General features: G+C 48.6%; 1 protein-coding gene across 1 annotated transcript in view; it reads left to right on the top strand.

Annotated features, from left to right (window-relative positions):
- LOC121544221 (pecanex-like protein 1) overlaps positions 1 to 12,699 on the top strand; it is a 121,873-nt gene that overhangs the window by 96,864 nt on the left and 12,310 nt on the right. The window contains exons 27-32 of the mRNA XM_045209034.1: positions 1,001 to 1,254; positions 2,078 to 2,308; positions 3,261 to 3,361; positions 5,153 to 5,303; positions 6,526 to 6,756; positions 9,290 to 9,564. Coding sequence (XP_045064969.1) covers positions 1,001 to 1,254; positions 2,078 to 2,308; positions 3,261 to 3,361; positions 5,153 to 5,303; positions 6,526 to 6,756; positions 9,290 to 9,564 — 1,243 coding nt within the window. The remainder of the gene's footprint in view (positions 1 to 1,000; positions 1,255 to 2,077; positions 2,309 to 3,260; positions 3,362 to 5,152; positions 5,304 to 6,525; positions 6,757 to 9,289; positions 9,565 to 12,699) is intronic.

Raw genomic sequence — 12,699 nt, 5'->3', positions numbered from 1 at the left:
GACACTGTTGGATGTGGTGGATTGAGACTCATCCGCAGACACTGTTGGATGCGGTGGATTGAGACTCATCCGCGGACACTGTTGGATGCGGTGGATTGAGACTCATCCGCGGACACTGTTGGATGTGGTGGATTGAGACTCATCCGCGGACACTGTTGGATGCGGTGGATTGAGACTCATCCGCGGACACTGTTGGATGCGGTGGATTGAGACTCATCCGCGGACACTGTTGGATGCGGTGGATTGAGACTCATCCGCGGACACTGTTGGATGCGGTGGATTGAGACTCATCCGCGGACACTGTTGGATGCGGTGGATTGAGACTCATCCGCAGACACTGTTGGATGCGGTGGATTGAGACTCATCCGCAGACACTGTTGGATGCGGTGGATTGAGACTCATCCGCAGACACTGTTGGATGCGGTGGATTGAGACTCATCCGCAGACACTGTTGGATGCGGTGGATTGAGACTCATCCGCAGACACTGTTGGATGCGGTGGATTGAGACTCATCCGCGGACACTGTTGGATGCGGTGGATTGAGACTCGTCCGCGGACACTGTTGGATGCGGTGGATTGAGACTCCTCCGCGGACACTGTTGGATGCGGTGGATTGAGACTCATCCGCGGACACTGTTGGATGCGGTGGATTGCAAAATCCGATGCAAAATAAACAACAACAAAAAAACATCTCTAGCTTAAACTGACGGAATTTGATGGGGATTTATTTTATTTTATGTAATATAGATTTACGCACCGGTGCATCAACCAACTCTAGGGGGTTAAGATCTGCCCTTATCACCACCGTTTATGCACAAGTCTCCCATTGACATCAGTCAATTATAACAATTCAGTCATAGTTTAACTCTTATAGAGTATAACTCTTATGACCTCCCCCCAGTATGTACTGCCAGCAGCGGGAGTTAGGGGCTGTAGTGTCAGAGTGTTTATGAAGCATTATAGCATGTTTCTGAAGCCGTCCTGTCTCCCCCCCACCCAGGTACGTACTGCCAGCAGAGGGAGGTGGAGGCCATTACGGAGGGGGTGGAGGAGGATGAGAGCTGCTGTTGCTGTGAGCCAGGCCACCTGCCCCATGTCCTGTCCTTCAACGCGGCCTTCGGACAGCGCTGGCTGGCCTGGGAGGTGCTGGTCACCAAGTACGTCCTGGAGGGCTACAGCATCACGGACAACAGCGCGGCCTCCATGCTCCAGGTGTTCGACCTCAGACGTATCCTCACCACCTACTACGTCAAGGTGAGTGACCGTGCTTGTCTAGCTACTAACTTTTTAAAATGTATTTAACCAGAGAAGTCACATTTTGAGAGTGACATCTCTTTTTTAAGTGAGCCTTGGTCAAGAAAGCACCACATAGTTACGCGAGACAGAACAGCACATACAAATTAATGGAAGTTAAAAACTGGTTTAAAAACATGTGCAATCTGTGGTCAGCAGCCCTCCAATTTGGGATTTAAAATCATCAATCAGAATAAAATGATGTTCCAATTACTTCATCTCCTTTGGGACATTTGGGAACCTATTCTTGTTCTTGGCAACATGTTGTGCCTCACTCCAAGAGTGGTTCATCTTGGCCAGGTCATCCATCAGGTGGTTTGTTTTTGTTTTCCTGGTTGTGTCCATGTTCTAAGTCTGTTGCATCATACTGGTGTTTTCTTTATCTGCCGTCTCTGTGGTTCAGTAAAGATCTCTGTGGTCCAGTAAAGATCTCTGTGGTCCTGTAAAGATCTCTGTGGTCCTGTTAAGATCTCTGTGGTTCAGTAAAGATCTATGTGGTCCTGTAAAGATCTCTGTGGTCCTGTAAAGATCTCTGGGGTCCTGTAAAGATCTCTGTGGTCCAGTAAAGATCTCTGTGGTCCTGTAAAGATCTATGTGGTCCAGTAGAGAGATCTGTGGTCCAGGAAACATCTCTGTGGTCCAGGAAACATCTCTGTGGTCCAGTAGAGAGATCTGTGGTCCAGGAAACATCTCTGTGGTCCAGGAAACATCTCTGTGGTCCAGGAAACATCTCTGTCGCCTAGTAAAGATCAACTTGTCTTCTCTACTTACTTCCTCTCTCCAGGGGATCATATACTATGTGATCGCCTCAACCAAACTGGAGGAGTGGCTGGCCAATGAGACGATGAAGGAGGGTCTGAAGGCCTGTGGAGAGAGGAACTACGTGGACCTGGACCCGACCTTTAACCCCAACATAGACCAAGACTACGACCACCGCCTGGCTGGTATCTCCAGGGACTCCTTCTGCCAGGTTTACCTGGGCTGGATCCAGTACTGCAACTCCCGACGGGCCAAGGTAGAAGCATGTAGCATGTAGCATGTAGCATGTAGCATGTAGCCTGAGTCCCAGGCAGATCTGTTTGTGTTGTCTTGCCTACTCCAATGGTCATTGTTAGGCATGATGGCAACCATAGGAATTGGCAAAACACCACAAACAGATCTGGGACCAGACTAAGAATCATGTCTTATTATTATTATGTCTGATTTAATGTAAATAAGTCCTTTCAAGGCCAAGGTAGGAACATGGGCTCTTTCTCAATGTATCTTTTCTCAATTCCTCGCCTCATTCTCAAAACACATCGGTGTGGATGATCCGAGGGGATGGACCTTGGGAGGACCTCCTGTGATAGGGTTGAGTAGGGGAGGAGGTAGACAGTATGTGAGGAATCACAGAAAGACTATTAGAGATTGAGCCATGGGAGGGCCTCCCGAGCACTGCAGTGCTGGAGGCGTCACCACAGATCCGGGTTCGATCCCGGGCTGTGTTGCAGCCGGCCGCGACTGGGAGACCCATGAGGCGGCGCACAATTGGCCCAGCGTCGTCCGGGTTAGGGGAGGGTTTGGCCGGGCCGGGATGTCCTTGTCCCATCGTGCGCTCTAGCGACTCCTTGTGGCGGGCCGGGGCGCCTGCAAGCTGACACGGTTGCCAGCCCTACGGCGTTTCCTCCGACACATTGGTGCGGCTTCCGGGTTAAACGAGCAGTGTGTCAAGAAGCAGTGCGGCTTGGCAGGGTCGTGTTTCGGAGGACGCATGGCTCTCGACCTTCGCCTCTCATGAGTCCGTACGGGAGTTGCAGCGATGGGACAAGACTGTAACAACCAATTTGGACATCACGAAATTGGGGAGAATTGGTCTTTGTCTGAAAATAACACAAACCGTGAGACAGCTACCACTATTCTGTTGGTATGTTCATGATTTTTATTCCAATCTAAATATATCTACTTCTACTTTTCCCTCTCCTCTGGAGCCGCTGGACAGTGAGAAGGACTCTTCCCTGGTGTTGCTGTGCTTTGGCCTGTGTGTGCTGGGCAGGAGAGCCCTAGGGTCATCATCACACCACATGTCTAGGTAGGACTGTCACTAGCTACAGTATCTATCTGATCAATCACAAACTGGACTGTACACTACCGGTCAAAAGTTTTGGACACACCTACTCATTCAAGGGTTTTTCTTTATTTTTTTACTATTTTCTACATTGTTGAATAATAGTGAAGACGTCAAAACGAAAAAAGAACACATATGGAATCATGTAGTAACCAAAAAAGTGTTAAACAAATCAAAATATATGTTATATTTGAGATTCTTCAAATAGCCACCCTTTGCCTTGATGACAGCTTTGCACACTCTTGGCATTCTGTCAACCAGCTTCACCTGGAATTATTTTCCAACAGTCTTGAAGGAGTTCCCACATATGCTGAGCACTTGTTGGCTGCTTTTCCTTCACTCTGTCACCAGCAAAGCACCCCCACACCATAAAACCTCCTCCTCCATGCTTTACGGTGGGAAATACACATGTGGAGATCATCCATTCACCCCACACTGCGTCTCACAAAGACACAGCGGTTGGAACCAAAAATCTAAAATTTGGACTACAGACCAAAGGACAAATTTCCACCGGTCTAATGTCCATTGCTCGTCTTTCTTGGTGTCCTTTAGTAGGTGTTTCTTTGCAACAATTCGACCATGAAGACCTAATTCACACAGTCTCCTCTGAACAGTTGATGTTGAGATGTGTCTGTTACTTGAACTCTCTGAAGCATTTATTTGGGCTGCAATTTTTGAGCCTGGTAACTCTAATGAATGTGTCCTCTGCAGCAGAGGTATCTCTGGGTCTTCCTTTCCTGTGGCGGTCCTCATGAGAGCCAGTTTCATCATAGCGCTTGATGGTTTTTGCGACTGCCCTTGAAGAAACTTTCAAAGTTCTTGAAATGTTTTGTATTGACTGACCTTCATGTCTTAAAGTAATGATGGACTGTTGTTTCTCTTTGCTTATTTGAGCTGTTCTTGCCATAATATGGACTTGGTCTTTTACCAAATAGGGCTATCTTCTGTATACCCCCCCTACCTTGTCACAACACAGCTGATTGGCTCAAACGCATTAAGAAGGAAAGAAATTCCACAAATTAACTTTTAAGAAGGCACACCTGTTATTTGAAATGCATTCCAGGTGACTACCTCATGAAGGTGGTTGAGAGAATGCCAAGAGTGTGCAAAGCTGTCATCAAAGCAAAGGGTGGCTATTTGAAGAATCTCAAATATTAAATATATTTTGATTTGTTTAACACTTTTTGGGTAACTACAGTGAGGGAAAAAAGTATTTGATCCCCTGCTGATTTTGTACGTTTGCCCACTGACAAAGACACATGATCAGTCTATAATTTGAATGGTAGGTTTATTTGAACAGTGAGAGACAGAATAACAACAAAAAAATCCAGAAAAACGCATGTCACAAATGTTATAAATTGATTTGCATTTTAATGAGGGAAATAAGTATTTGACCCCCTCTCAATCAGAAAGATTTCTGGCTCCCAGGTGTCTTTTTATACAGGTAACGAGCTGAGATTAGGAGCACACTCTTAAAGGGAGTGCTCCTAATCTCAGTTTGTTACCTGTATAAAAGACACCTGTCCACAGAAGCAATCAATCAATCAGATTCCAAACTCTCCACCATGGCCAAGACCAAAGAGCTCTCCAAGGATGTCAGGGACAAGATTGTAGACCTACACAAGGTGTACAGAATGTATAAATGCCCTGGCTTCTCTGTCTCATCCTGATTTACTGTTTTGTGATTTGGTGTTGTTGTTGATATTTTTCCTCCTTCCTGTCTCTTTTCCTCTCTCTCTCCCACCACATGTCCAGTAACCTGGAGTCTTTCCTGTATGGACTCCATGCGCTGTTCAAGGGAGACTTCCGGATCTCCTCGGTGAGAGATGAGTGGGTCTTTGCCGACATGGAACTCCTGAGGAAGGTGGTGGTGCCTGGGATCCGCATGTCACTCAAACTACACCAGGTGAGCGTTACCTGGGATACGCATGTCACTCAAACTACACCAGGTGAGCGTTACCTGGGATACGCATGTCACTCAAACTACACCAGGTGAGAGTTACCTGGGATACGCATGTCACTCAAACTACACCAGGTGAGAGTTACCTGGGATCCGCATGTCACTCAAACTACACCAGGTGAGAGTTACCTGGGATACGCATGTCACTCAAACTACACCAGGTGAGAGTTACCTGGGATACGCATGTCACTCAAACTACACCAGGTGAGAGTTACCTGGGATACGCATGTCACTCAAACTACACCAGGTGAGCGTTACCTGGGATACGCATGTCACTCAAACTACACCAGGTGAGAGTTACCTGGGATACGCATGTCACTCAAACTACACCAGGTGAGAGTTACCTGGGATCCGCATGTCACTCAAACTACACCAGGTGAGAGTTACCTGGGATACGCATGTCACTCAAACTACACCAGGTGAGAGTTACCTGGGATACGCATGTCACTCAAACTACACCAGGTGAGCGTTACCTGGGATACGCATGTCACTCAAACTACACCAGGTGAGCGTTACCTGGGATACGCATGTCACTCAAACTACACCAGGTGAGCGTTACCTGGGATACGCATGTCACTCAAACTACACCAGGTGAGCGTTACCTGGGATACGCATGTCACTCAAACTACACCAGGTGAGCGTTACCTGGGATACGCATGTCACTCAAACTACACCAGGTGAGAGTTACCTGGGATACGCATGTCACTCAAACTACACCAGGTGAGCGTTACCTGGGATACGCATGTCACTCAAACTACACCAGGTGAGCGTTACCTGGGATACGCATGTCACTCAAACTACACCAGGTGAGCGTTACCTGGGATACGCATGTCACTCAAACTACACCAGGTGAGCGTTACCTGGGATACGCATGTCACTCAAACTACACCAGGTGAGAGTTACCTGGGATACGCATGTCACTCAAACTACACCAGGTGAGAGTTACCTGGGATCCGCATGTCACTCAAACTACACCAGGTGAGGCGCTACATGACGGCAAACCTTCTCCGCGTCAAGTCTTCATTGCTCTAGGGGTAGCAGTAACCTCACAGTTAGAGAAGCAGGCCAGCAACCACAGGGTAATGAGGAAAATCTCCGCCTTTATTCTACCTCTGTACTGTTTTATAAAGAATAAAGAAATACTGATCTCCTTTTCTCTCTGTCCCAGGACCACTTCACGTCCCCAGATGAGTATGACGAGCCTGTGGTTCTGTTCGAGGCGATCTCTTCCCACCAGCAGAACCTGGTGATCGCCCACGAGGGTGACCCGGCCTGGCGCAACGCGGTGCTCTCTAACTCGCCCTCACTACTCACCCTGCGCCACGTCCTGGACGAGGGAACCAACGAGTACAAGGTCATCATGCTCAACAGACGATACCTCAGTTTTAGGGTCATCAAGGTTAGTAGGTCATCATGCTCAACAGACGATACCTCAGCTTTAGGGTCATCAAGGTTAGTAGGTCATCATGCTCAACAGACGATACCTCAGCTTTAGGGTCATCAAGGTTAGTAGGTCATCATGCTCAACAGACGATACCTCAGCTTTAGGGTCATCAAGGTTAGTAGGTCATCATGCTCAACAGATGATACCTCAGCTTTAGGGTCATCAAGGTTAGTAGGTCATCATGCTCAACAGATGATACCTCAGCTTTAGGGTCATCAAGGTGCGACAATCTGGGTGACTGATGAGCAAAGAGGACAGGACAGGACAGGGCTTAGGAAGCAGAGAGAGAGGAGGCTAATGACCAAGAGAGGACTGAGGACAGGAGACTGAGGACAGGAGACTGAGGACAGGAGACTGAGGACAGGAGACTGAGGACAGGAGACTGAGGACAGGAGACTGAGGACAGGAGGCTGAGGACAGGAGGCTGAGGACAGGAGGCTGAGGACAGGAGGCTGAGGACAGGAGGCTGAGGACAGGAGGCTGAGGACAGGAGGCTGAGGACAGGAGGCTGAGGAGAGGGGACAGGAGGGTGAGGGGACGGGACAGGAGGCTGAGGAGAGAGGACAGGAGGCTGAGGAGAGAGGACAGGACAGGAGGCTGAGGAGACGGGACAGGAGGCTGAGGGGACGGGACAGGAGGCTGAGGGGACGGGACAGGAGGCTGAGGAGCGAGGACAGGAGACTGAGGAGTCTGAGGTGACAGGAGAGTGAGAGGACAGGAGACTGAGAAGACAGGACAGGAGACTGCGGAGACAGGACAGGAGACTGCGGTGACAGGACAGGAGACTGCGGAGACCGGACAGGAGACTGCGGAGACCGGACAGGAGACAGGACAGGAGACTGCGGAGACAGGACAGGAGACTGCGGAGACAGGACAGGAGACTGAGAAGACAGGACAGGAGACTGCGGAGACAGGACAGGAGACTGCGGAGACAGGACAGGAGACTGCGGAGAGAGAGGAGAGGAGACTGAGAAGACAGGATAGGAGACTGCGGAGAGAGAGGAGAGGAGACTGAGGAGACAGGATAGGAGACTGCGGAGAGAGAGGAGAGGAGACTGAGGAGACAGGATAGGAGACTGCGGAGAGAGAGGAGAGGAGACTGAGAAGACAGGATAGGAGACTGCGGAGAGAGAGGAGAGGAGACTGAGGAGACAGGACAGGAGAGAGAGGAGAGGAGACTGAGAAGACAGGATAGGAGACTGCGGAGAGAGAGGAGAGGAGACTGAGAAGACAGGATAGGAGACTGCGGAGAGAGAGAGGAGAGGAGACTGAGTAGACAGGACAGGAGACTGCGGAGAGAGAGGACAGGAGACTGAGAAGACAGGACAGGAGACTGCGGAGAGAGGGCTAATTTGCACCAAAATCAGCAGGAGGACGAACACCGGCCCTGAATCAGACACCAACGAGAGAAGAAAGGACAAATAACCAGGTGCACCTAGAGGATAAGGGAAAGATGACCAGGTGCACCTAAAGGATAAGGGAAAGATGACCAGGTGCACCTAGAGGATAAGGGAAAGATGACCAGGTACACCTAGAGGATAAGGGAAAGATGACCAGTTGCACCTAGAGGATAAGGGAAAGATGACCAGGTACACCTAGAGGATAAGGGAAAGATGACCAGGTGCACCTAGAGGATAAGGGAAAGATGACCAGGTGCACCTAGAGGATAAGGGAAAGATGACCAGTTGCACCTAGAGGATAAGGGAAAGATGACCAGGTACACCTAGAGGATAAGGGGAAAGATGACCAGGTGCACCTAGAGGATAAGGGAAAGATGACCAGGTGCACCTAGAGGATAAGGGGAAAGATGACCAGGTGCACCTAGAGGATAAGGGAAAGATGACCAGGTGCACCTAGAGGATAAGGGAAAGGTGACCAGGTGCACCTAGAGGATAAGGGAAAGATGACCAGGTACACCTAGAGGATAAGGGAAAGATGACCAGGTGCACCTAGAGGATAAGGGAAAGATGACCAGGTGCACCTAGAGGATAAGGGAAAGATGACCAGGTGCACCTAGAGGATAAGGGAAAGATGACCAGGTGCACCTAGAGGATAAGGGAAAGATGACCAGGTGCACCTAGAGGATAAGGGAAAGATGACCAGGTGCACCTAGAGGATAAGGGAAAGATGACCAGGTGCACCTAGAGGATAAGGGAAAGATAACCAGAAGGATAAAGCCTAAGAAATGTCAGGAAAAACTAACGGTGAATATAATAAGAGTGGATTATATTCCGTGTTACACAATGGAACTATGGAACTAACTAGGGAACTATGGAACTCACTGTGGAACTATGGAACTAACTAGGGAACTATGGAACTCACTATGGAACTAACTGGAACTCACTATGGAACTCACTATGGAACTGGAACTCACTATGGAACTATGGAACTCATTTGTTTTTCAACTGTATTATTAAATGAAGGAGTGTGTGAGAGGTCTGTGGGTGGGTTAGGGTTAACTGTTTTATCTCTGGGTTCCATCCTACAGGTTAATAAGGAGTGTGTGAGAGGTCTGTGGGCGGGACAGCAGCAGGAACTGGTGTTCTTACGGAACAGGAACCCGGAACGCGGGAGCATCCAGAACGCCAAACAGGCGCTACGCAACATGATCAACTCTTCATGTGACCAGCCCATTGGATATCCCATCTACGTGTCGTCCCTGATGACATCCTATTGCAACTCCCACGCACAGCTAGGTCACATCCTGGGAGGACCAATCAGCATCGGGAATATAAGGAACTTCATCGTTAGTACCTGGCACAGGTAGGTCACATCCTGGGGAGGACCAATCAGCATCGGGAATATAAGGAACTTCATCGTTAGTACCTGGCACAGGTAGGTCACATCCTGAGGAGGACCAATCAGCATTGGGAATATAAGGAACTTCATCGTTAGTACCTGGCACAGGTAGGTCACATCCTGAGGAGGACCAATCAGCATTGGGAATATAAGGAACTTCATCGTTAGTACCTGGCACAGGTAGGTCACATCCTGAGGAGGACCAATCAGCATCGGGAATATAAGGAACTTCATCGTTAGTACCTGGCACAGGTAGGTCACATCCTGAGGAGGACCAATCAGCATCGGGAATATAAGGAACTTCATCGTTAGTACCTGGCACAGGTAGGTCACATCCTGAGGAGGACCAATCAGCATCGGGAATATAAGGAACTTCATCGTTAGTACCTGGCACAGGTAGGTCACATCCTGAGGAGGACCAATCAGCATCGGGAATATAAGGAACTTCATCATTAGTACCTGGCACAGGTAGGTCACATCCTGAGGAGGACCAATCAGCATCGGGAATATAAGGAACTTCATCGTTAGTACCTGGCGCAGGTAGGTCACATCCTGAGGAGGACCAATCAGCATCGGGAATATAAGGAACTTCATCGTTAGTACCTGGCACAGGTAGGTCACATCCTGAGGAGGACCAATCAGCATCGGGAATATAAGGAACTTCATCGTTAGTACCTGGCACAGGTAGGTCACATCCTGAGGAGGACCAATCAGCATCGGGAATATAAGGAACTTCATCGTTAGTGCCTGGCACAGGTAGGTCACATCCTGAGGAGGACCAATCAGCATCGGGAATATAAGGAACTTCATCGTTAGTACCTGGCGCAGGTAGGTCACATCCTGAGGAGGACCAATCAGCATCGGGAATATAAGGAACTTCATCGTTAGTACCTGGCGCAGGTAGGTCACATCCTGAGGAGGACCAATCAGCATCGGGAATATAAGGAACTTCATCGTTAGTACCTGGCGCAGGTAGGTCACATCCTGAGGAGGACCAATCAGCATCGGGAATATAAGGAACTTCATCGTTAGTACCTGGCACAGGTAGGTCACATCCTGAGGAGGACCAATCAGCATCGGGAATATAAGGAACTTCATCGTTAGTACCTGGCACAGGTAGGTCACATCCTGAGGAGGACCAATCAGCATCGGGAATATAAGGAACTTCATCGTTAGTACCTGGCGCAGGTAGGTCACATCCTGAGGAGGACCAATCAGCATCGGGAATATAAGGAACTTCATCGTTAGTACCTGGCACAGGTAGGTCACATCCTGGGGAGGACCAATCAGCATCGGGAATATAAGGAACTTCATCGTTAGTACCTGGCACAGGTAGGTCACATCCTGAGGAGGACCAATCAGCATCGGGAATATAAGGAACTTCATCGTTAGTACCTGGCACAGGTAGGATTCTTGGTGTTTCCCAATCATATCTCCTTCCTCCTCCAGTCGTTCACTACTTCCAACAGAACTAAAAGCTTTAGATTGGTGGAGGCATGGATTAGTGGGAGTTTCCAACATACACCAAAAGTATGTGGACCCCTGCTCGTCAAACATCTCATTCCAAAATCATGGGCATTAATATGGAGTTGGTCCCCCCCCTTTGCAGCTACAACAGCCTCCACTCTTCTGGGAAGGCTTTCCACTAGATGTTGGAACGTTGCTGCGGGGGACTTGCTTCCATTCAGCCACAAGAGCATTAGTGAGGTCGGGCACTGATGTTGGGCGATTAGGCCTGTCTCGCAGTCGGCGTTCCAATTCATCCAAATGGTGTTCGATGGGGCTCTGTGCTGGCCAGTCAAGTTCTTCCACACCGATCTCGACAAATCATTTCTGTATGGACCTCGCTTTGTGCACGGGGGTATTGTCATGCTGAAACAGGAAAGGGCCTTCCCCAAACTGTAGCCACAAAGTTGGAAGCACAGAATCATCTAGAATGTCATTGGCAGCGTTAAGATTTCCCTTCACTGGAACTAAGGGGCCTAGCCCAAACCATGAAAAACAGCCCCAGACCATTATTCCTCCTCCACCAAACTTTACAGTTGGCACTATGCATTCGGGCAGGTAGTGTTCTCCTGGCATCCACCAAACCCAGATTCGTCCGTCGGACTGCCAGATGGTGAAGCTTGATTCATCACTCCAGAGAACGCGTTTCCACTGCTCCAGAGTCCAATGGTAGCAAGCTTTACACCACTCCAGCCGATGCTTGTCATTGTGCGAATGGTGATCTTAGGCTTGTGTGCGGCTACTCGGCCAAATCCATTTTATGAAGCTCCCGACGAACAGTTATTGTGCTGACGTTGCTTCCAGAGGCAGTTTGGAACTCAGCGATCTGTGAGCTTGTGTGTCCTACCACTTTGCGGCTGAGCCGTTGTTGCTCCTAGACGTTTCCACTTCACAATAACAGCACTTACAGTTGACCGGGGCAGATCTAGCAGGGCAGAAATCAGTCAAACTGACGTGTTGGAAAGGTGGCGTCCTATGATGGTGCCACGTTGAAAGTCACTGAGCTCTTCAGTAAGGCCATTCTACTGCCAATGTTTGTCTATGGAGATTGCATAGCTGTGTGCTCAATTTTATACACCTGTCAGCGACTGGTGTGGCTGAAATTGCCAAATCCACTAATTTGAAGGGATGTCCACATACAGTTGAAGTCAGAAGTTTACATACACTTAGGTTGGAGTCATTAAAACTCGTTTTTCAACCACTCCACAAATTTCTTAACAAACTATAGTTTTGGCAAGTCGGTTAGGACATCTACTTTGTGCATGACACAAGTAATTTCTCCAACAATTGTTTACAGACAGATTATTTCACTTATAATTCACTGTATCACAATTCCAGTGGGTCAGAAGTTTACATACACTAAGTTGACTGTGCCTTTAAACAGCTTGGAAAATTCCAGAAAATGATGTCATGGCTTTAGAAGCTTCTGATAGGCTAATTGACATAATTTGAGTCAATTGGAGGTGTACCTGTGGATGTATTTCAAGGCCTACCTTCAAACTCAGTGCCTCTTTGCTTGACATCATGGGAAAATCCAAATAAATCAGCCAAGACTTCAGAAAATGTTTTGTAGACCTCCACAAGTCTGGTTCA

Source organism: Coregonus clupeaformis, chromosome 29, assembly GCF_020615455.1.
Source record: "Coregonus clupeaformis isolate EN_2021a chromosome 29, ASM2061545v1, whole genome shotgun sequence".
Classification (NCBI taxonomy): domain Eukaryota; kingdom Metazoa; phylum Chordata; class Actinopteri; order Salmoniformes; family Salmonidae; genus Coregonus; species Coregonus clupeaformis.
The sequence above is the reverse complement of the archived record's forward strand: the minus strand, read 5'-3'. Positions and strand labels throughout refer to the sequence as shown.